At 40.8% G+C, this 25,346-nt stretch overlaps 1 protein-coding gene across 1 annotated transcript in view; it reads left to right on the forward strand.

Moving 5' to 3' along the window:
• The window catches only part of VWA8 (von Willebrand factor A domain containing 8), a 399,072-nt gene that overhangs the window by 206,948 nt on the left and 166,778 nt on the right, over positions 1-25,346 (forward strand). The window contains exons 27-29 of the mRNA XM_055426030.2: positions 16,172-16,280; positions 18,305-18,443; positions 22,293-22,492. Coding sequence (XP_055282005.1) covers positions 16,172-16,280; positions 18,305-18,443; positions 22,293-22,492 — 448 coding nt within the window. The remainder of the gene's footprint in view (positions 1-16,171; positions 16,281-18,304; positions 18,444-22,292; positions 22,493-25,346) is intronic.

Below are 25,346 nucleotides of genomic sequence, written 5' to 3' on the forward strand. Positions count from 1 at the left end.
TGAGAGCACTGTATATTTTCATCTTTAGAAGGTTAATAAGGTTTCTTCCTGTTCTAACACCCTTTGCATTTTAATATAATCTTAATTTTCTCTCATCTGCAAAAAGGAAAACAAATTAAAAAGAAGTAATACTTACACTTTCTATTTCTCTCCTCAGGTAGCACACTGATAGTAGTAATCACACAGACCTCTGAAAATTCAAAGTTGTCCCCATGCAGTCTTACGATTTGCTTTGACTTTCTAGACCTTTGGCTAAACTTCATACTTCACTACTTGCTGTTGGTTGCTGCTGTTGTTCATTGCTAAGTCATGTCCAACTCTTTGCAGCCCCATGGACTGTAGCGCGCCAGGCTTCTCTGTCCATGGGGTTTTCCAGGCAAGAGTACTGGAGTGGGTTGCCTTTTCCTTCACCAAGCTATCTTCCCGGACCAGGGACCGCACCTCTGTCTCCTGCATCAGCAGGCAGGTTCTTTACCACTGAGCCATCAGGGAAGCCCATACTTCTCTAGATCTTTTGCTAAATCAGTTCTTTGAGGCTGCTCCTGCTCAGCTCTGAAGATCCTGTGTTAGTGAAGAAGATTCACATTGGATTTCTGTCCCTAAGGAAGAAGGACCAAATGTTTTAATTGCTATTAATATACTTTTGCCCTGAATTAAAAATTATTGCTACAGCCTGTTAATTTTCTTGTTCTCTAATTCAATCTTTATTCAGTAGGAAAAAATTGCATTGAACCCAGAATAAGATGGTTATATTCACACACAAGATAGGGATGAAAAAATAACTGACCATGAGTATAAGGGTATAAGTAAAAAGAGATGTAAGACAGATGTTGTAGAAGAGGGAAACTTTCCCCGTGGGGCAGAGGTGATGCTGGTCCACTGTTTATACTGTATAAACAGTCTTCTGCAGCTACCTTCCTCCTCAACTGAAATCAGAATATACTGTGGCTATCGGGTGATGCTCTTCAGTGAAATTCCTGAGACCTTGTCATTTTCTCTTTCATTCTCCTCAAGAGTACAGTGAGATGATACCTGTCTCATTCATAGGTGTCTGTACAGTTTTTCTGTTTTTTTTTCCATTGGAGTATAATTCCTTTACAATGTTGTGATACTTTTCTGTACGTTTTTAAAAGGCCTAGTGTGATATTAGGAAATGAATATGATTTATCTTATTTACTAAACTTGTGCTAAACCTGGTACTTGTAGGCTATCATGCTGCTGCTGCTAAGTTGCTTCAGTCGTGACCGACTCTGTGCGACCCCATAGACGGCAGCCCACCAGGCTTCCCTGTCCCTGGGATTCTCCAGGCAAGAACACTGAAGTGGGTTGCCATTTCCTTCTCCAGTGCATGAAAGTGAAAAGTGAAAGTGAAGTCGCTCAGTCGTGTCCGACTCTGTGCGACCCCATGGGCTGCAGCCTACCAGGCTCCTCTGTCCATGGGATTTTCCAGGCAAGAGTACTGGAGTGGGGTGCCATTGCCTTCTTCGGTAGGCTGTTGTACTGGGTAGTTATTTTACCTTGCTTGATTAAGCCATAATGTAGCTCTTTTTTCCGATCTAAACACATTCCACATCTCAGTATTGGGATCGGAATTGGCTACCTAGGTCCCCATGTTGCATTTGCCCCTTTATACTAGTACTTCTTGAAGTTTTTCTGTTATTTCCTTTTAAGTTTCTAATACATGGGAAAGGATATGCCAGAGAGATGGCAAACATAATAAGCACACTGGGAGAAATTTAGGCAGAAATAGGAAGATTTTTCAGCAGCAGCTGAGCTCTTAAAAAAGTAATCTGAGCTCTTGAGTTTCAAATGTCATTATTGGGAAAAAATACACACACACACATATACATACATATGTATGCATGCATGCTCAGTCAGTGTCTGACTCTTCAACCCCACCAGGCTCCTCTGTCCATGGGATTTCTCAGGCAAGAATACTGGAGTGGGTTGTCATTTCCTTCTCCAGGGGATCTTCCCAAACCAGGGATCAGACCAGTGTCTCCGGGATTGGCAGGCGAATTCTTTACCACTTGAGCCACCTGGGAAGCCCCATACATACATATAATTAGGTTCAAACATCCAACCAAACGCATATAGATTATCTGCTATAGTAGATATAGATCTACATTTCAAAGCAAAGTTTGCTTGTTTTACCCTCAGATAAGCTTTTATTATTATTATTATTATTATTATTCAAGAATAAACATACTGCTTGCACATTAGTTCTTCCAAATTTAAAGCTGTTTCAGAGTAAGTTGTGAACTATAACATACTCAGGAAACATTTGTTTTAAAGGGAGAAAAAGTCCTTTTTTTCTGTACGTTCATTTTCAAGAGACTTATACAATATTTCATCTTAATATAGGTAATATTATCATTGCATTTTATAGATAAAGAATTTGAGGAACAGAGGGGTTACCTCACCTACCTAAGGTTAGAAATCTGATCAGGAGTAGAACTGTAATATGCACAATTTTAATTCCAGTTTTAAAGATGAATATAAGCAGATCCATATGCACGTGTAGGCAGTTTCTAAATCAGAATTATTCTTTGCATACTGAAAATCACCAATAGTTTTGGTTTAAAAGTACCTTAGAACTTTAGATAATCAACTTGGAAATCATTGACCATGATGTCATACATGTAATATACATATTCTTCAGAGAGTTGTGATAGACTTAGATTTGGGGGATTTAGCCATATTTCACAGTATTGAAAAGCAAGTTGATATAAACTTTTGGCACAAGAAAAATCATTTTAAAGACCTTTTCATCCCCAGTTAAGCTTTCCTCTTTCTTTTTTCTCTTAATAATGAAAGATCATGAAGTAAAACTTAAGGTAATTCATTCAGAAAAATAAAAACTCTGGAAAACTTTATTTGACTACCATATAGAAGAAGCAGACTAGCCATCATTCTTCCTGATTTGGAACACAAAAGGAATTTACTAAGTCTTCTCAAACATTGTAGTCATTTTTACATAAATCAAATATACAAAGACATTATCTCCACCCTCTGAGTTTAACTTGGTGTTTTTATCTCTCCCTGTCTTCCCTTGGAGACACATCTATCTATAAAATACTTGAATGCCGATTTTTCTTGATCCACACTTTTTGCCCTCAACCCTATTGATTTCTTTTTAAAATGCTGCTTGATTTATGAAGCTAGCTTCTTTTTTTTTCCCCCCAAAGTATTTGTTGCTTATTTGTTACTGGCAAAGTATCTACAGTCCATCAGTCATTAATTTTATCAGCAAATAGAATAAAAAATTTGAAGAAATTTATAAACTTTTATATGTAGGATTTCTCTATGATGTATACCTACTAAATGAAGAATGATGTCCCATTTATTTTTAAAATAAATTAGCAAAAAGAAAATTAAAACACTAATAATTTCACCATCCAGAAACAATTATTATTTAATCCTTCTAGATCTTTTCCTAAGGTTCTGTGTATTATTTCGACTAAGACATATTTTTTTATGTTTTTTTTTTCCCCTGAGTTTTTCTTCTTAATAAAAGAGACATGACCCTGAAAGGAGATCCTTTTTAAAACACTTAATTCCCAATCTTCTTTGTTGAAAAGAAATATATCTGTAATAGATTCAGTTCAGTTCAGTCAATCAGTCGTGTCCGACTCTTTGTGACCCCGTAAATCACAGCACGCCAGGCCTCCCTGTCTAACACCAACTCCCGGAGTTCACTCAAACTCATGTCCATCGAGTCGGTGATGTCATCCAGCCATCTCATTTCTGTCGTCCCTGTTTCCTCCTGCCCCCAATCCTTCCCAGCATCAGGGTCTTTTCCAGTGAGTCAACTCTTCGTATGAGGTGGCCAAAGTATTGGAGTTTCAGCTTCAACATCAGTCCTTCCAATGAACACCCAGGACTGATCTCCCCCAGAATGGACTGGTTGGATCTCCTTGCAGTCCAAGGGACTCTCAAGAGTCTTCTCCAGCACTGATTCTAGCATGTGTACACTCATCCCACAATCCCACTTTTTTCTCATTTCCTCTTGATCCTTGAGTTTTTAGACTTAAAGTATTTATTCTAAACATAATGAACAGATTCATAAAGCATATAAGTTGCTTTAAGCTAGGCATTTCTCTGACATTTCAACAAAAGTAAGGAATAAAAACATTAATACCAACACTTTGTATGTTTATGCATATGTTTAAATGTCATTATCCTTTACAGACTCATAGAAATGCTGTTGCTAGCCAGACTGCACATCTAAAAATGACTGCTATGTGTGACTGCACTTTTAAAGTGTCCCATAGCTGGTAAAGAAGCCCTATTGGAATCTTGAAATTACTCCTCTGATGTCTGTTGATATCTCTATTCTCTCTCCGCTTTCAAATGCTTTATTGAAACTTTTAAACTTCACTTTTTCAGGTAAAATAAGGTAATTTGAATTAACTCAGTCTAAGATGATATTAGCCAATACTTTTTATTAAATTTATTTATTAGGTTCACAATTTAAATAATTTAAAAACACTTTGGTAGCTGTTGATAGTAGTTGCCTTTGAGAGAGGCTCTGGAAAGGAAAAGGAAAGCCTTACGTTCTGTCCTAACGTGTATTATTTCCTATAGTTTATTTTTTAAATGTCCCCAGACCCTCTGGGCCCTGGAATTTTCCCATTTGTTTTCTTATTTAAATAAAATTAAAATGTTAAAGATTTATTCTGAAATTGCTGTTTCTTGGGACCATGGCCTCCAGTATAGCAAAGCTTACACTGCCCTGCAGTGCCTGCCCTGGGTGTGTAACATTCACACCCTTAGCAATGACAAATGAGAAATCAAGTTAACCAGGCATTTCTATAGCCGTTCAAGATAATATAAGTAAGTTTATGCATTGGTAGGGGCTTCCCCAGTGGCTCAGTGGTAAAAGAATCTGCCTGCCAGTGCAGAGGCACAGGAGATGCAGGTTTGATCTGTGGGTTGGGAAGATCCCCTGGAGGACAGCATGGCAACCCACTCCAGTATTCTTTCCTGGAGAATCGTCATGGACAGATGGGCTGGAGGGTTACAGTTCATGGGATTGCAAAGAATCAGACATGACTAAAGCAACTTAAGTTTATTCTATGTAGAATCCTTTACTTAACACTACCATCCTCAAAATCATACTTAATAATCTAGTTAGCTTTAGCCGAATAATTTTCAGTCACTCTGTATATGTGCATCACTTCTAAGTCATTACAAATTAAAGAGAGTTGGCTTCCATCTCCAGGCCAACAGCTCCTGTGTTCAAAGGTGGAGTGGATTACCCAGGGGAAAGGTAGGGTGTGCTTTCTGTAGACCGGCCACAGACAGATCTGGACAAACCTGGCTGGGGAGGTACTCAAGGGATCCAAACTTGAAATACTGGATTAAATAACCTTTAATGTCCCTCAAGCTCATAGATTTTTATGGTTCACTGCCCCTAGTTGAATTGGAGAGCTGAACAACTAGTCACTCTTTTCCCTTATATCAGCAACCATTCACGACTTTATCAGCCAGTCTCACAGCATGTTTTCATAGAACTCCCAATGAAGGTAGCTGAGGCTGTTTTCCTGTTTGCTGTAAAAGATGTTGATACCTCATTGCAGTGTGTTACAGGATCGTGTTTCGTATTGATCTTTCTCTTTAGAGCAGTGCCTGGTGTGCATATTTCAGACAGCACAGCTTCATCTATATTGAATGTCTCTTAGAAGGGTATCTGTCTCGATGAAGACATTTACCTGTTTCAAGCAAGTGTATGCTCCTCAGTTTTTGTCTCATCACAACAAAGATTTGGAGTGATGGACATTAAAGCCCCCTCGGCGTGTCACAGCTCTCGGGTCTTGGACAGACCATGTTATAGCTCTCAGGTCTCAAACGGACCGTGTTATAGCTCTTAGACAAATCGGTGTTACAGCTCAATGTTACAGCTCTATTTTATTTAGAAAATAGCAGGAAAATCCATTTTCGAGGCACGAGGGCATGTCAACCCAAGGACGCGAAGAGAAGAGTACCCCCCAGCCCTTTGGCTCCTCTTTTTATATGTTTTTTCTCCCCCTGGGGCTGCCCTATGTAAATTGGGCTAGCCAGGAGTGTTGTTTGTTCCACGTGAGGTCCTCACCCTGGTCCTTGGACCTTCCTTTGTTCTATTTTCATGGGCTTTTCCCTTCCTTGTCTTTTAGCCACCGCCATTCTGGACTCCTGTTTCCTATTCTAACAACCTAACACCTGTATCTGTCTTCTTCCACATGATGACTTACCCTGTGTAACTGAAATATCAATGCGGCTGCTTCTTCTCTGACCAAGACTAACTATGGGGTCTTCCAAGTACTGAAAGTGTTAGTCGCTCAGTCGTGTCTGACTCTTTGCAACCCCATGGACTGAAGCCCACCAGATGCCCCTGTCCATGGAATTCTCCGGGCAAGAATGCTGGAGTGGGTTGCTATTCCCTTCTCCAGGGGATCTTCCTGACCCAAGGATCAAACCCGGGTCTCCTGCCTTGCAAGCAGATTCTTTACTGTCTGAGCCACCTGGGAAGACCCAAATACCGGGAGACATCAAAAAGAACATCCCCAACCAGGGTTCTCTCTAGAGTAATTTCATTAGGTTTCTTTTTGTCTGTAAGAGTGATTATCAGTTTACTATTTATCCCGTTAAATTAAAAGATTCTCAATGTTTTGTGCTTCCCCTTCCATTTTCCAAATATTATATGCTGTAATTGCCCTACTAAAGAGTTAGTTTTTACAAGTGAGTTCATTGTATTGATCACAAAGTTCTAAGGTATACAATTCTAGTCTTAGTGATGATTTACTATCACCTTGTAAAAGAGCTCTTTAGTTTTAGAAAACAGTAAGATTTACATAATGACATCTGAGATGAGATGGTTGGATGGCATCACTGACTCAGGGGACAAGAGTTTGAGCAGAGTCCAGGAGATAGTAAAGAACAGGGAAGCCTGGAGCACTGCAGTTGCTGCAGGGATCAGAAAGATTGAACATGACTTAGCAACTGAATAAATAATGACATCTCAGGACTGTTATAAGCAGAAGGGTGGTATTGGGTTTTATAGTTTCACAGTCCTTGCCCTTATTCTCTTGGTATATTTTGAAGTAGCTTCACAGTCATTTTATTAAAACTTGCTTTCACTTCCTTTATGGGGGTGCAGAGAAAAATTTTAAAATATAACCAATCTACATAGAAATTGTCAAGATCTATGAATCTTCTTCAATACTCATCTTTGACAGTCTCACAGAATTATCCCTGATCCTTTCAGTTCAGTTCAGTTCAGTCGCTCAGTCATGTCTGACTCTTTGCGACCCCATGAATCACAGCACGCCAGGCCTCCCTGTCCATCACCAACTCCCGGAGTTCACTCAAACTTATGTCCATCGAGTCGGTGATTCCATCCAGCCATCTCATTCTCTGTCGTACCCTTCTCCTCCTGCCCCCAATCCCTCCCAACATCAGTCTTTACCAGTGAGTCAACTCGTCGCATGAGGTGGCCAAAGTATTGGAGTTTCAGCCTTAGCATCAGTCCTTCCAATGAACACCCAGGATTGATGTCCTTTAGAATGGATCTCCTTGTAGTCCAGGGGACTCTCAAGAGTCTTCTCCAGCACCACAGTTCAAAAGCATCAATTCTTCAGCAATCAGCTTTCTTCACAGTCCAACTCTTACATCCATACATGACCACAGGAAAAACCATAGCCTTGACTAAATGGACCTTGGTTGGCAAAGTAATGTCTCTGCTTTTTAATATGCTATCTATGTTGGTCATAACTTTCCTTCCAAGGAGTAAGCGTCTTTTAATTTCATGGCTGCAATCATCATCTGCAGTGATTTTGGAACCCAAAAAGATAAAGTCTGACACTGTTTCCACTGTTTCCCCATCTATTTCCCGTGAAGTGATGGGACCAGATGCCATGATCTATGTTTTCTGAATGTTGAGCTTCAAGCCGACCTTTTCACTCTGCTCTTTCACTTTCATCAAGAGGCCTTTGAGTTCCTCTTCACTTTCTGCCAGAAAGGTGGTGTCATCTGCATATCTGAGGTTATTGATATTTCTCTTGGCAATCTTGATTCCAGCCTGTGCTTCTTCCAGCCCAGCGTTACTCATGATGTACTCTTCATATAAGTTAAATAAGCAGGGTGACAATATACAGCCTTGACGTACTCCTTTTCCTATTTGGAACCAGTCTGTTGTTCCATGTCCAGTTCTAAGGAATTCCAGTTGAGCTATTTCAAATCCTGAAAGATGATGCTGTGAAAGTGCTGCACTCAATATGCCAGCAAATTTGGAAAACTCAGCAGTGGCCACAGGACTGGAAAAGGTCAGTCTTCATTCCAATCCCAAAGAAAGGCAATGCCAAAGAATGCTCAAACTACCACACAATTGTGCTCATCTCACATGCTAGTAAAGTCATGCTCAAACTTCTCTAAGCCCGGCTTCAGCAGTACGTGAACCATGAACTCCCAGATGTTCAAGCAGGTTTTAGAAAAGGCAGAGGCACCAGAGATCAAATTGCCAACATCCGCTGCATCATGGAGAAAGCAAGAGAGTTCCAGAAAAACATCTATTTCTGCTTCATTGACTATACCAAAGCCTTTGACTGTTGTGGATCACAATAAACTGTGGAAAATTCTGAAAGAGATGGGAATACCAGACCACCTTGATCCTTTAGGCATTTGTAAATGATCTCTGTCTCCTGGCTGGGTAGAAATCCTGAATCCCAACCAGTTGGTAACTCTTTCAAACATACTTTCGCCCTTTGTTGAGAGTTAGGTAGTCAAGATTCAGTGAGGATAATCCGCTGTGGTGGTTCGCAACTTGCCATCAAGATGAGAAACAAGTAGATGAAGCTCTTGGCACTTGTAATATAACCAAGCATTCATTCATTTGGGCTTCCCTGGTGGCTCAGCAGTAACAAATCCTCCATCAGTGGAGGAGCCGAAGGAGATGTCATCAGGAAGCGCCCCTGCAGGAGGCCCTGGCTGCCCCCTGCAGTATCCTTGCCTGGAGAGTCACACGAACCGAGGAGGCTGGTGGACTGCAGCCCACAGAGTGGCAGAAGGCCACACCCGACTAAAGCGACTTGGCATGCAACATGCACGCTTTCGTTCATTTAGCACACAGGACTGAACATTTGAAAAGTGAAAATGTTGGTCACTCAGTCACGTCCAATTCTTTGTGACCCCATGGACTGCCAGTACAGGAGACGCAGGAGACTCCGGTTCGATCTCTGGGTCAGGAAGATCCCCTGGAACAGGAAATGGCAAATCCACTCCAGTATTCTTGCCTGGAAAATTCCATGGATGGAGGAGCCTGGCGGCCTACAGTCCATGGACCCCAGAGAGTCAGACAGGACTGAATGACTAAACAAACGCACCCATTGAACATTTACATGGTAAACGCTAAACGAGGAGTCAGAAATCTAAAGGAGAAGGCTCAGAGTCTGCCTTCAAGGAGACCATCATAATCGGGGAAACACTCAGGCAAAGAGTGCCTTGTGTTCTGACAAGAGCGAGCAAAGAGGTAGGGTTGCTGCCTTCTGCCCTGGGGGGAGATTCAAGGACAGTCACCAGGTAAATCTTTACAGGATGAACAGGTGTTCTCTAGGCTAATAAAGGAGAAGAAAGAACTTCAAGCAGAGACAGTTTTACAGGGTATGCTGCATGGTGAGACTAAAAGAGGAGAGTTGACAGAACCTTAGAAGTATTTGAAGCCAGATTAACATGGTCTGACTCATAGATTAGAAAGACCCCTCTAAGTTTTCTAAAGTTAAGAAGCTGAAAGGCGGTGAAACTGAGAGCAGGAAGACCTACCTGTCGGGAAGCAACTGTGGTAACTCCAGTGATGAACTGCGAGAGCTGACGTTGTGGCAGTGGGAATAAAAAAGAGGGACATGGTTTGAGAGGTTTCCATGGCAGAACTGATTCATTCTAAGTGGCCGAGATTCAAGCGAGTAGGATGTAAGCCTTACTCTCACTGAATTAGCAATCTTGAGAAAACATGTAAACTCTCAACCTTATTATGCAATGTTACATTCAAAGTGCTGCATTCACAGTAGGGTTTCTTGTCCTATGAGTCCTTCTTGTGGGAAATAATAGTAGTTTGGGGGTTTTTTGTTTGTTTTCTGGGAAAATTTCCAGCTGGGAGAGTTTCAGCCCCAGTCACTGTTGGTGTGAATAACTAGAAAAGAAGAGTTTAAGATTCAAAAATACTAAGATGTGGTTGGTAAAGCAGATGGCAGGAAAAAAGAAGTTTTTGCAGTGAAATTTGAAGAGAGTTGAGGGAAAGGAAACCCAAGCCCCAAACCTGTAGTCTCACAACTTCTGTGAAGAGGAAGAAAGAGACGTGTGGAGCTTGGTGACTACATCTGCTTTAGCATGGAGTGACCCTGGGCGGCAGCGCCGACACTGCACAGTGCTACCCTGGATATGGGGGAGCTGTCTGAGAAGCGTTAGCCAAGGAAGACACGTTTCCCCATGTCTTTGTTTCATCTCCTGCATCCAAATGTCTTTTCATTTCTGTGACCACAGCAGGATCTCGGTGGCAGAGGTGCACAAATCTCAGTTGTAAAGTGAAAACCATAATGTCTAAATGCAGAGGCAGACAGCGAAAGGAAAAACACATGTAATATTCATGTACACATCATTTGCAGCAGAGCAAAATTTATTTCCCAGCAACATGCAAGACTGAGGGAAGGGAAATTCAGAAGTTTCTTGCTAACAAGGGAGGCTCACTGGGGGCAGTAGTACCCATTATTAGTAGTTTAAGGTGGCGTTTCTGTTTTCATTATGTGACTTTTTATTTTAGAAATGATAAATATTTGCAAGGGACTTCATAGATTCACTTATGACCATGCTCTCTATGAGGCCTTAAATTTGAAAACTGCAGATACTACAGAACTCTATCCTAAGAGTTTCTAAGAGTTCCATCTGTACAAATTTCCATGGAAACCCAGAAGAGCGAGAGATTCATTCTGCCCAGAAAGAAATGTGGGAGAAAGATGCAAGAGGGAGTGACATTTGAATTGGGCTTTAAGAATGAGAAAGATTTCATCAAAGAGGCAATAGCAGAAAGGCGTTCTGGGCTGAAGTAAAAACCTCATGGAAGCATGAAAATGCAGAGGATGTGGAAGAACAGCAAGTAGCAATTCACAGTAACTAAGGCATATGCTCCAGTATTGTGGGCCTGGAGAATTCCATGGACTATATAGTCCATGGGGTCTCAAAGAGTCGGACACGACTGAGCGACTTTCACTTCACTTCACCCAAGGCATATGCTGGCTGGCGAGTGAGAGGAAGGGTCAGAACCACAGGTGGAAATATTTATCAGGGTTATTCTGTTAAAGGTTCCAGTAAACTCAATTGGATAGTCCAACTTACTTTTTGCCAAAGGTTAGATTTAAAACATTAGGAACAAGCGAGGCCCTCTAAAATTGGAGTTGTTCTTTTTCTTCTCAAAGATGGTAATAATTGGTGAATTTTTGAGAGTTGGTGGAACTACCCTGAAGGGTTCCATTATTCCCATGAAAGTAAGGAAATGTTTTAGGAATTGTTGATAATAGGTATGTCAACAACTTCCAATTGCATAATGCCCCTAGAAAGATCCAAATCTTTTTCATGTGTTTCTTTCATACTCCAGAAATAGTTTTGGCAAATGTTCAGAGAAGCAGAAATTTGCCAGAACATACTCGTTAAAACCCCAGCTCACCTCTTTATGGAAACAATCTTAGACAAATCTCTTGTATGTCATTCAGACCCTCTAACTCGACTTTGGTGTCCATAGGTATCATGTTATGAAATGTATGCATGCTTAAAAAAACTTTTTTTTCCCTTTCTGTAATTGGCCTCAGTGCTGCAATTTGACCTGAGTCATAATTTTGAAAGTCACCTTTTCTTTTTTAGTTAAAACTTTTACTTCCAGATCTTTATTAATAATTCCACAAGGGATTAAGAAACATCACAACATATGAATTGAAATACTTCAGTGTTTTAAAAAACATAAATTCATGAATGACACTGAAGATAAAAACTAGTACTATTTATAAGTCTTAAGTTCATTGTCTTCTCTCTTAAAATAAAATCCATTTATCATTTTCCAGGTAGGACTTTAACAAAGTTAAACAATAGAAGTTCAGTTCAGTTCAGTCGCTCAGTCGTGTCCGACTCTCTGCGACCCCATGAATCACAGCACACCACGCCTCCCTCTCCATCACCAACTCCCGGAGCTCACTCAAACCCATGTCCACAGAGTCGGTGATGCCATCCAGCCATCTCATTCTCAGTCGTCCCCTTCTCCTCCCGCCCCCAACCTTACCCAGCATCAGAGTCTTTTCCAGTGAGTCAACTCGTCGCATGAGGTGGCCAAAGTACTGCAGTTTCAGCTTTAGCATCAGTCCCTCCAATGAACACCCAGGATTGACCTCCTTTAGAATGGACTGGTTGGATCTCCTTGAAGTCCAAGGGACTCTCAAGAGTCTTCTCCAACACCACAGTTCAAAAGCATCGATTCTTCGGCGATCAGCTTTCTTCACAGTCCAACTCTCACATCCATACATGACCACGGGAAAAACCATAGCCTTGACTAGACAGACCTTGGTTGGCAAAGTAATGTCTCTGCTGAAGTAACAGGATCTTAAAACTATGGAAAACACCATAGTTGTTTCAATCAAATTGGATATAACAACTTAAGTCTGGTTGGAGTTGGATGACAGATTTCAGTAATGGTATAGGGCCGTTTGCTAACTGGTTATTAGTTTAGAGTTACCCTTAAATTAATGTTGAATATATTTCAGATTCCAAAGCTTGTTCATGCATTCAGTTATAATTCCTCTTGCCCCTAACTGGACATCCCTGGTGACTCAGATGGTAAAGAATCTGCCCGCAATGCGGGAGACCCGGGTTCTATCCCTGGGTCAGGAAGATCCCCTGAAGAAGAGAATGGCTACCTACTCCAGTATTCTTGCCTGGAGAATTCCATAGACAGAGGAGCCTGGCGAAGGATAGTCCATGGGGTCACTAAGAGTCAGACACGACTAAAGCGACTTAGCACGCGTGCAGTAACTTATTGAAGGGGAGAGAGTTAATAACCATCAAATTTTGACACAATGTTTGGGAAAACTTAGTAGTGGAAAATAAATGAGGGGCTTTGGTGTACCTCATTTGGCCACCCTAGAGCCCACAGGAAGTCTAGAAACACCTCCCGCTATTACCAAGGGGCAGATAGAATCAGTTTGATTGGGTAACTTCAGAACACTCTGCATATGTGACTTTCAGTTGCAATTGTTAACACTAATAGCATTTTGTTATGTGATTTCGAAACAGATTCTATATAGGGTACCTGAAGGTCCTTTCCATACTCTGCCAACAAAACAGCTAGTGCTATTTTTAGATGGAACCAGGCAGTCTGTAATTTCCATGACCGTTACTTACAGTGAGTTGGCAAGTTCAAAGCAGCTTTCATGAATATTCCCTGGGGGTTGTCAGTAAAAATTGGAAGTCTAGTAAAGTTATTTTTTTCCCAAATGGATGAAGGTTTTGGTTTTATTTTGTTTTTAGCATCTGTATGATATTTTGTGAGATTATTAAAGGATATATTAAACCACTTTTTTAGGCTTTGTTTCAACCTATCAACCAAGCATAATTTTTATTAAGCAATGCTCCACCTCTGATTAGATTTCCAGATGTGTAACTGTTTCTGTTGTCTTCGAAGAGACAATTTGGGGTGGACGTAGAGATCCTTTTTATCAGCCTTAAAAAAGCAATTTTGTCTACCAGGCACCTATTCTACTGATGTGGCCTGGCACATCTTTGCGACCCCATGGCCTATAGCTTACCAGGCTCCTCTCTCCATGGAATTTTCCAGGCAAGAATACTGGAATGGGTTGCCATTTCCTTCTCCAGGGGATTTCCCAACCCGGGGATCAAACCTGTGTCTGTTGTGTCTCCTGCATTGGTAGGTGGGTTCTTTACCAGCTGAGCCACCAGGGAAGCCCCTCTATTGATAGGTGTAGATAATTGTGTTCTGATTATTTATATTCACTCCAGAACCAATGGTTATGCAAGCTCTACCACTGACAGTTCACTCCACTCTCTAAAATGGTCATCGGAGACTCCCCCCATCCTTAGAAGAAACCAGAATCTTACAGATTATTGCCTTCATCTCACAAAGGAAAAAAGTAACACTCAGAGAAATTATCTAACTTTTATTTCACAAGTCTGCAGAGCTAGTTAATAAAAGAACTAGCACTAGAACCCACTAAATCTTCTACACTAGAAAGAAATTAGGTGTATATCCTTCCTTTGTTTTCTGCTCTGTTTTTAGAGATCTAATTCCCCTTTGGTGAACTGCTGAAGGCAATGTATACTGTTCATTCCCTAAATAAGCGGAGAGAGATTCTAGTCTACAAGACGTTTTCAAGATCTTTCCTTTGACATGGGAATGTGTTTTATTACCTTAAGAGAGAACAGTTATAGTAAATCCCCTAAATCAGTGCCTCTTCCACCTCATTAGTGGTTAAAAAAAAAAAAGAAGCAAAAACAGGGAAATAAGTGATGACCAATCAGGATAATTGTCCACGTACTTAAAATGTATTTTAAATAATAGATACAAAAGCACATATGTCATTTTGAATGATTTATGTTATGATTTAGAAGAATTTCAATGTAAATTTCTTGTAGATTTCCTTCCTATGGTGTTAAACATTAGCATTTCAAAGGATAAAAATCATATTCCACCAGAATACTTGGTTTCACTAATCTATGCAAAAAAAAACCTAAGCCTTCCATGGTCTTATTAAGTATGTGGAGATATTTTGTCAGACTTACTCTTTTACTGAAAATAAAGTGATTTTCTAAATATCAATATGTACTCTTTTGATGATCATGATGCTTATTTCAAGCATTCATTTCAATTTTTAGTCATATTATGCATTATTTTTGAAGAACTTTTAACTCTGAATCATTTTTGGCCGTCACTTACCATGGAATAAGAAATTCATAATGAATTAAATGACAAATTAATGGTTTCTTTTGTAAAGATTCAATTTAATATGATTAAAAAGTAAAGGCTTTATTCTAAAAAATTTTATCTGTGGTTTTGTCTTTTAGCATTGCCATATTTGTTTTTGCAAGTTATTTTATTTAAAAGTAGCTTGAGATAAAATGGAATCTAAGCATTGAATAATTCCATTAGAAGTCAGCATAGTAGCTCCCATGGTAGAGGTAATGAATGAAATAGTCCAAGGGAGTTTCTGAGTGTTGGTGATGCTTGAGTGCTGGACACATTGGTGTGCTCAGGAGTAAGTGGCACGTTTGTGTGAATGTTTCTGTAGGTATTTTATGTCAGTTCGAAAAAAAAAAAAAAGATTAAAGTGCTAAAGTAGATCCTATGAAATTTGCCCTGTGCAACTTGTAAACATGTGAACTGTAGAATTCTGGTGGTGGCGTTTAGTCCTTGAGTCGTGTTGGACTCTTTGTGATGCCATGGTCTGGGGCACACCAGGCTCCTCTGTCCATGAGATTTCCCAGGCAAGAGTGCTGGAGTGGTTTGCCATTTCATTCTCCAGGGAATCTTCCTGAGCCAGGGATCGAACTCACATCTACTGCTTTGACAGGCAGATTCTTTACCACTGAGCCACTTGGGAATCCCAGTAGTATTCTGTACTACTTATTGTATGATTTCAAATTTAGGAGAATAGAATGAAAAAAACTGATGGGTTGCTCCATTTTTTCCCCTAATCCTTTCTGTTACTCTAATAGGAATTTAGATGTTAAATTAATAAGTATTTACCAGTGCAGGGAAAAAATACTTAAACATTAATCATATTTGTCATTGTGGTAAAAACAGAGTAGGACGTTACCTTCTGAGTTTCTGAAATGTGAATTCTTTTCTTTTTCAAGTATATTTTAAACATCCTATTAAAGACTATCCTTTAATAAAATGAAGTAGAACTCACTTCGAAGTAAAGTATTCTTCAGATTTATTTATGTGATCAGTAATACATGGCAACCCACTCCAGTACTCTTACTTGGAGAATTCCATGGACAGAGGAGTCTGGCAGGCTACAGTCTGTAGGGTCACAAGGAATTGGACACAACTGAGCAACTCAACACTTTCAATGGATGGTTCTTATTTTTTCCTGTGACTTGGAAACAAGAAGAAATGTTTACTCTTCAAATTAATCTTTGACAGGTTGCCTCTGCCGGAGCAGACCTTCATGGGCTACTGGACAATTGGTCAGTCAAGAAATGGAATGCAGAAACTTCTGTGTCCAGCAGAAACTCATCATATAGACGTTACGGTTGATATCATTATTTCTTCATTAGAATATTGAATGTTATCTGTTTTTCAGTATCTTCCCTAGAGGAAAATCTATTCAATCTTAGAAATGACTTGTTCTGATGTTATTTCAGAATAGATTTAGCTTCTTCTGTGATTCTCAAGTGAGTCTGGCCTCTGAGGGTCATGATATAGGTAATAGCTAATGATTGGTAGAATTCCTAAGAGCTAATCTGTATTTCAGGAAAGTCAGGTAGGACAGTTACTCCATTATATTTGTTTTCAAGAAAAAAGGCAAAGAAATATCAATCACTAGTTGCAGTAGCAACCCCTCTAGGTTTGACTGTGGGGAATTAGCTGCTTATAAAATCAATAGAAAGGACAAGAGGGACAGAAGTCAGGGGGCCACCGCTGGACTTTTAGTTTCAGGATCAGTGTTTTTGCTTCTGCACAGTAGGACTGGACTAGCCAACTTTTCCTGTAAGGGGCTGGATAGTGGTGGCTCAGTGGTAAAGAACCCACCTACCAATGCAGACAACATTAGAGACCCGGGTTCGATCCTTGCATCGGGAAGACCCCCTACAGTAGGAAATGGCAACCCACTCCAGTATTCTTGCCTGGAAAATTCCAAGGACAGAGGAGCCTGACTGGCTACAGTCCATAAGCTTGCAAAGAATCGAACATGACTGAGCAACTGAGTGTGCACACGCGCGCGTGCGCACACACACACACACACACGAGTAAATATTTTAGACATGGTGGCCACAGAGATTCTGTCACAGCTGCTCAACTTTGCCATGGTAGCACATAAGCAGCCTCAGGCAATACATTAACAAATGAGTGACACTGTGTCCTAGTAAAATTTTATTGACACGATCAAGGAGTGGATCAGACTTGACCTGTGAGCTCTAGTTTGTCAGCCCTTGTAGTAGAGCATAGACTCTGACTGCTCATATTTGTCAGATTCTCCTTGTCCACACTGACTGCAGGAGGATAGCTTCTGCTGCTCATCTGCCTGACAAATCTCATGCAAGTGCATTTAACTGGCAGAAGCTAAATCATATCCAGAATGCTTGCTGAAAAGGAGTACAAGAAATGTAGTATTTAGTCATCCAGCTCCTAAGATACAATCTAGATCGAAGGGGTAATAGCACCCATGAATGTGTGCATGCTCAGTCACTCAGTTGTGTCTGACTCTTTGTGATCCCATGGACTGTATAGCCCACCAGGCTCCTCTGTCCATGGAATTCTCCAGGCAAGAATACTGGAGTGTTTTGCCATTTCCTACTCGAAGCGATCTTCTCAACCCAGGAATCAAACCCAAGTCTCCTGCATCTCCTGTATTGACAGGTGGATTCTTTTACCACTATACCACCTGGGAAGCCCCGGCTGCCACAGTAGTCAATATCTGACCCAAAAAGTTTTGATTAATTAAGGATTGTAAGGGCATGCAAATCAATTGTATTTAAAAAATTATTCTCCTGGTTTGGACAGCCCTGGGTCCCCAGAGTTGGAGTTCAAAACTTGCAGTTGGCTTCGGAAAGAGTAAAGTAATGAGAACTCCTATGGAATTTTATATCTGATATATTTTCTGAATAAAAAGGAAAAAAATGAGAAATCAAATATGATAGCACATTTGAAAGCCTTTATACATGCAACTATATTTATCATGCCAGTCAGTACAATGAGAAGAGATGTGTCAAGATAGTGAGTATTTGAATTGAAAATCTTAGTTTGGAAGAACTCTTAACTTTTCTACATTTTCATAACTACCCAAATATCTTATTGGAGATAACCACCTCATGCGACGAGTTGACTCACTGGAAAAGAGTCTGATGCTAGGAGGGATTGGGGGTGGGAGAAGATGGGGATGACAGAGAATGAGATGGCTGGATGGCATCACCGACTCGATGGACATGAGTTTGAGTGTACTCCGGGAGTTGGTGATGGACAAGGAGGCCTGGCGTGCTGTGATTCATGGGGTCGCAAAGAGTTGGACACGACTGAGTGACTGAACTGAACTGAACTGACTCTTTTTTTCAATAGGGTCCAGCACTTATACACATACAGGAGTATCCAGTAGAAAGACATGAAGGAAGATCCCAAACCTTTACCGAAGAATGTAGCTCCTGGAGGTTACCATTGGATGAAATGAACTTAATCTGTGATGTCGCTACAACACATGGTATGTCAGTTTATTCTTTTGATTTTTCCTTCCTGCACTGATTTTTTTTTAAGCCAGATCAAAATAATCTCTAGACATCAAAAAGTCTATGCTAGCCTCAGTAACTGTGCCATTCTTGGATTGGATAGCAATTATGTGTAATTTAGATCTAATTTCCTATAACAACTAACAAAACGCTATTGTGGAATCCACATAAGCATGGCTGAGTTTATATGCATGTCTGTTTCTCATTACAATTGTAGCACAAAGTTAAACTCACCCCAGGCTCATGCTAAAAATAGAAGGGGGAAAGAAAAAGGAAAAACATTGGATTTTTTTGGCTGGGATTCCAGTTTGGTGATTACATGTGTTCTGAATGCAGGGTTGGAGGATTTGCAGTCATTAAACCTTTCATTGTAAAGAATGGCAAATAAAGGATGTGAATTTTTGGCATCTGCATCTCTGGACTGTTGCCATTACCTACTGATTCATGCAGTGTGTCCTGGGTACTTTTTGGCAGAAGTTTTTAATTGATGGCAGTTACTAAGGTGATATCAACAAAAGTGATGACAGGGGAAGGGAGAGAGTCACTAACTTATCTACAGTGGGGATTATTCAGGCAAATTTAGGAAGCAAGCTTTTGTTTGGGTATATTCTATCGATGTTTGTTCCTAAAATCAACTATGTTGAGTAAAAATATGTGCTTTTAAAATGTACGGGGTTTTTGTTGGTAACAGACTGGTGTTCCTATTAAGATATTTTACATTCACTGTGTGTTGGGTTTATTCATCACTTAGTCGTGTCTGACTCTTTGTGACCCCATGGTCATATGTGACCTGCCAGTCTCCTCTGTCCCTGGAGTTCTCTAGACAAGAATACTGGAATGGGTTGCCATTTCCTTCTCCAGGGGATCTTCCTACCCAGGGATCGAACTCCAGTCTCCTGCACTGCAAGTAGATTCTTTACTGGCTGAGCCATCAGGGAAGCCCTATTATGTAGAGAATAATATGAATGTAGAAAGTGAAGAAGAACTAAAGAGCCTCTTGATGAAAGTGAAAGAGGAGAGTGAAAAAGTTGGCTTAAAACTCAACATTGAGAAAACTAAGATCATGGCATCCAGTCCCATCACTTCATGGCAAATAGATGGGGAAACATTGTCAGACTTTATCTTTTGGGGCTCCAAAATCACTGCGGATGCTGATTGCAGCCATGAAATTAAAAGACGCTTACTCCTTGGAAGGAAAGTTATGACCAAAGACAGCATATTAAAGAGCAGAGACATTACCTTGCTAACAAAGGTCTGTTTAGTCAAGGCTATGGTTTTTCCAGTATGTATGGATGTCAGAGTTGGAGTGTGAAGAAAGCTGAGCGCCGAAGAATTGATGCTTTTGAACTGTAGTGTTGGAGAAGACCGCTGAGAGTCCCTTGGACTGCAAGGAGATCCAACCAGTCCATCCTAAGGGAAATCAGTCCTGGGTGATCATTGGAAGGACTGATGTTGAAACTGAAACTCTAATATTTTGGTCAGCTGATGCAAAGAGTTGACTCATTGGAAAAGACCCTGATGCTGGGAAAGGTTGAAGGCAGGAGGAGAAGGGGACAACAGAGGATGAGATGGTTGGATGGCATCACCGACTTGATGGACATGAATTTGGGTAAACTCCGAGAGTTGATGGTGGATAGGGAGGCCTGGCGTGCTGTAGTCCACGAGGTTGCAAAGAGTTGGACACAACTGAGCGACTGAACTGAACTGAAAGTGTCTTAATAGCAACACCAGTCCCTCACGTAATTTAACCAACAAAAACCTGTACATTTTAGAAGCACGTATTTTTACTCAACATAGCTAAAGTTAGGAACAAACACCCACAGAACGTACATGAGTAGAGAATGCGTATAGGTCTTACCGATAAAGTCTGAACTTTGGCCCTTGTCTCACTTTTAGAGATTGTAAATAAGTATGCTGTGAACCTCTGCCTCGTGTCAGGGACATGAGGGGCCGTTAAACCTTGTCGCACCCTCTCAGCTCTTCTCAGCGCAGCACTCCAGGCAGCCACGGCCAGCCGTCAGAGCTGGTCCTTGAAAGTGAAACTCATTGCTGTCCCTCACATAACTTAACCCGCTGTTTCAGTATTGTCCACATTGGCAAACTGGGCCTTTGTGGGGTTTTTTTTAATCTCTTTGTTTTTTTGCCTATTTTGTATTTGGGAGAGAAAAGAAGATTTTCTTGGTTCTCTTAGAAGCAGTTAGTTACATAGATATGTTTGAGCCAGAGGCCAAACAGTACTTAATGCTGCAATTAGAGAGGACAGTTGATGTTTATGAAGTATATTTCTATTAATACTTTTATTATATTTCCTAATTCCCTATGCTGTGTACAAAGTTGCTCAATAAATGTTGAATTGAATTTATTTGTGCTGATAGATACATTAAAGACATTCTTAATATAAGTTATGTGATTCTGATATTTGAAACTGTAGTACATACATAGTTCACAGCGTCTCCTAAATAATGCCTTTCTCTGATCTTCTACTGACTTGTGTTTCTTATCAATGTTAGCTTATTTGTTTAATTTATCTTTATATATATTTGGTCTTTATGTGTATACACACACACACATGCACTATATTTTTTCCTGAAATTTCCAGCATAGTCCCACATATCTCATTATCATAGCTTATACCTCAGTTTGGAGTTCAGAAAATATGACCACTTGTAAATAGATACCTGGATGATGAGTGATATTAATAGTGATTATTATACAGAAGCAGCTTAATCCCTTGCTTTAGGGTGCCTGGAAATAGAGATTATGGTTAACGGTCCAGAACCTGGCTACTCAAAGGGACACCCTCAAGCCAACAGCAGTGACATTTCCTGGGAGCTCATTGGAAAGGCAGAGTGAAACCCCATCCCAGAGCCACTGCCTCAAGCCTAGAGCAGTGACATTTCTTGGGAGCTCACTGGAAAGGCAGAGTCTGAAACCCTACTCCAGAGCCCCTGCCTCAAGCCTAGAGCAGTGGCATTTCCTGGGAGCTCGCTGGAAAGGCAGAGTCTGAAATCCTGCTCCAGAACCCCTGAGTGAGAATCTGCACTTTCATTTGATCCCCAGGTGACACTTGAAAGTTGAAGAAGCACTGAAATAGAATTTAGAAAAGGGACCTAGTCAAGTACTTGATTGAAAAGACAGGTTTTATAATAATAAAAATACACAAATATGAAAAAAGATAATTTGGAAAATATGATCCATAGAGCTAAGAATCAAAAATGGAAATACTTATTTACTTGAAAAGTCTAAAGATCTAGTAAACTGGGAAATACCAGATTAGCAGATGGAAGATGTTGACCAGCTGTTATCCATCTGAGCCAATAGTAAAATAAGAGGAAACAGACTTTTATTGAAGCACAAAATACTTTCATAGAAGGAAGAATTTCCTGACATTGAGGAGTGTTAAATATTTAATGGTGTTACTGTGAGATGTTACGGAATTCTTTGGGGGAACAAGTAGATGTTTACTTCCTGGAGTAGATAGGCATGGTCCCATCTATTAATACATTTAGGAAAGAAAGTGTTAGTTGCTCAGTTGTGTCCTACTCTTTGCAATCCCATGGACTGTAGGCTCCTCTATCCATGGGATTCTCCAGGCAAGAATTCTGGAGTAGGTTGCCATTCCCTTCTCCAAAACACTTAGAGCAGGTGTGAAATTGCTTCTCCCAATGCTCTTTGACCAATCCATGTGCAGGTCATCTGCCAAGTTCTGATTGTATGCTGTCTTATGATTCAGTTTTCACTGGACCTTTTTGGACCAGGCAGAAAATCTACTGCAGAATAGAATTAACTCTGTTTTGTTCGGTTTTTTTTTTTGGTCATTTCAGAAAATGAGGAAGATACTCTCTATGTTGTTGCATGCAATCCCGTGTCCTTATACTTGATGAATATGACTGGGAAAAGTGGCCACTTTGTGGACCTTTTCGACATCTTCCCGAGAACGGCCAGTGGAATCTGGCACCCATTTGTGACGGTGGCACCGCTGGGAAATCCCCTAAAGGGTCAAGTGGTTCTCCATGAGCAGCAGGTAACGGTGTGGCCTCATTATACCAAGAATGACTTACGTGAGGAACAGGCAAGAATGTTTTCCAGCCTATCACTAAAAATGTGTGCTTTCATAAAGACTGAGGAGAGGGGCTGCAGGAAGGAGTCAGGAGTTGTATGTTATCAGTACCACAAGGCAGGCTAATGCCTTCCTCTTTGAAACTTGTTGAGTGAGGGTAACCTCAGTACTAATGACATTTGAGGCTGGATAGTTCATTCTTGGGGGCTTTCTTGGTGGCTCAGTGGTAAAGAATCCACCTGCAATGCAGGAGATGTAAGAGATGGGGGTTCAATCCCTGGGTTGGAAAGACCCCCTGGAGGAGGGCATGCAACCCACTCCAGTATTCTTGCGTAGAGAATGCCATGGACAGAGGAGCCTGGTGGACTGCAGTCCGTGGGGTCGCAAAGAGTCTACACGACTGAAGAAACTGAGCAACAGCAACAGCAGTTCATTGTTATGAAGTTTGCATTCTCTTTGGGGAGACAGATAGCAAGTAAGCCAACAAATAAATATGCCAGTTTCAAGCAGTGATAAGTGCTGTACAGTTCATGGGATCCCAAGAGAGTAAGACACAATTTAGCGACAAAACAACAACAAGAAAAAATGTCCTAGGGAAAGATGGGGGTAGGGTGGGAGGAGTTGGAAGAATGAATAATACTCAAGAGTGCTAAGATAGCTCCGCTTCGGGGATGATATGTTATTTGAAACCTGAATGACATTCTTTATGTCAGCTATGTAACTATACTGAATGGAATTGTCTTAATCCAGGGGTCTCCAACCTCCAGGATCTGGAGGTGGAGCTGATGTAGTAATAATAGAAATAAAGTGCACAATAAATGTAATGTGCTTGAATCATCCTGACATCCGCCCCATCCCCCATCCATGGAAAAATTGTCTTCCATAAACCTGGACCCTGGTGCCAAAAAGGTTGGGGACCACTCTCTTAGTCTGTTTGGGCTGCTGTAATGTAGGTACCATAGACAAGGTAGCTTATAAACAACAGGCATTTATTTCTCACAGTTCTGCAGCCTGGCAAGTCCAAGACCAAGGTGACTGCAGGTTCGGGATCTCGTGAAAACCTACTTCCTAGATAGCTGTCTTTTCTCTGTGACCTCACATGGCAGAAGTAGCAGGGATCATATCCATGTGTCTTTTGTAAGGGCACTAATCCCATTCATAAAGTCAAAAAGAGCATTCATAGTGTCAAAAAGGACACAACTTAGTGACTAAACAACAATAAAGTTAATCTATACTATCCAAAAGAAAGGAGTGCAATGTTTTTATAGCCCTGTTACCCACCTGCCAGCTACCAAATTGCGTGGGTGTGTATGTTCAGTCATTTTAGTTGTGTCTGACTCTTTGTGACTCTATGGACTGTAGCCCTCCAGGCTCCTCTATCCATGGGATTCTCCAGACAAGAATACTGGAGTGGGTTGCCATTTCCTTCTTCCTGCCCAAGGAATCTTCCCAACCCAGGGATCGAACCCACGTCTCCTGTGTCTCCTGCAATGCAGGCAGATTCTTTACCACTGAGCCACCAGGGAAGCCCACCAGATAGTATACTAAGCATACTATTTATTCATCAAATAAGTATCATGTGCTTACTCTTAGGGATACTTCCATAAACAAAACAAAAGTCCTTGTTCTAAGAAGCTTGTATTCTGGTGCAGAAAGATAAACAATAAGCAAAATAAATAATTACAACTTAAATTAGACGATGAGAAACAAGGGAGAGTAAAATAGAAGGAAGACTGCCATTTAAAGCAGGGCGGGTCAGGGGTTGCCTGACTGAGAAAGTGATATTTAAGTAGATTTGATAGCGTTGAGGGAGAGAAGAGACATTGGGAAGCAGAGAGTTCCTAGGGAAAGGGAATTATAAATTCAAAGGCCCAGAGGCTGGAATATGCCTTTGGACCTTTAAAGAAGTGTGGTGGGGAAGATTGAATGAGGGCCAGAGTATAAAGAGACGAGGCCAAAGAGGTCCCCCAGTGAGTTGGGGCAGGACCACGGTGGAGGGTGGGGAGGCAGAGGTGCAGAGCCTTATGAATCATTGTAAGGTTCTGCACTGCCTGTGAGGAGAGGGGAAGAAGGTCTTAGAGGGCTTCAAGCAGAGGAGCAGCTAGATCCGACATATATTTTAGGGATTTCTCTAGCTCCTCTATGGTGAATAGTCTACAGGTACGAAGGCAGAATGAAGGAAACTAATTAAGAGATTTTTACAATGATCCAAGCAAGAGATCACCCAAGTTTGGAAGTCATCAGTAATGATGGATTCTGTGTATATTTTGAAGGTGCGACTAACAGGATTTCCTAACAGATCAGTTACATGAAGTGATAGAGTAGAAACTAAGGTCAACTTTAAGATTTAAGGCTTGAGCAACGAAAAGGGTAGACCTGCCATGAACTGAGATGAGGAAGGAATTGATTTGGGAGGAAAAATTAGATGTGTGATTCAATTTGAGATGCCTATAACAAAGCCAAGTAGATGATTCTGCTGTTTAACGGAGAACAGGAAGCATAAATTGGGAAGTCATTGGAGTACAAATGTTATTTAAATCATGAAACTGAAGGCGACGACTAAGGGAGTGGAATGTGGGTAGAAAAGAGAAGTCTAAGCTCTAAGCCCTGGAGCAGTGAAATGTTAAGAAATCAGGGAAAGGAGGAGGAATCAACCAAGGGGAACTGAAGATGAGTATCCAGGGGTGGAGATGAATAAACCAGGGTGTGGTATTTCAGAAGCCAAATGATGAATATCTCAAGGAGAAAGATCAATGATTAAATGCTGACAAATGTGTCAAGGAAAAGATTACACACATTATTCCATGTTATTCTTCCA

This window comes from Moschus berezovskii, chromosome 13, assembly GCF_049115385.1.
Source record: "Moschus berezovskii isolate FMDL1 chromosome 13, NW_MosBer_1.0, whole genome shotgun sequence".
Classification (NCBI taxonomy): Eukaryota; Metazoa; Chordata; class Mammalia; order Artiodactyla; family Moschidae; genus Moschus; species Moschus berezovskii.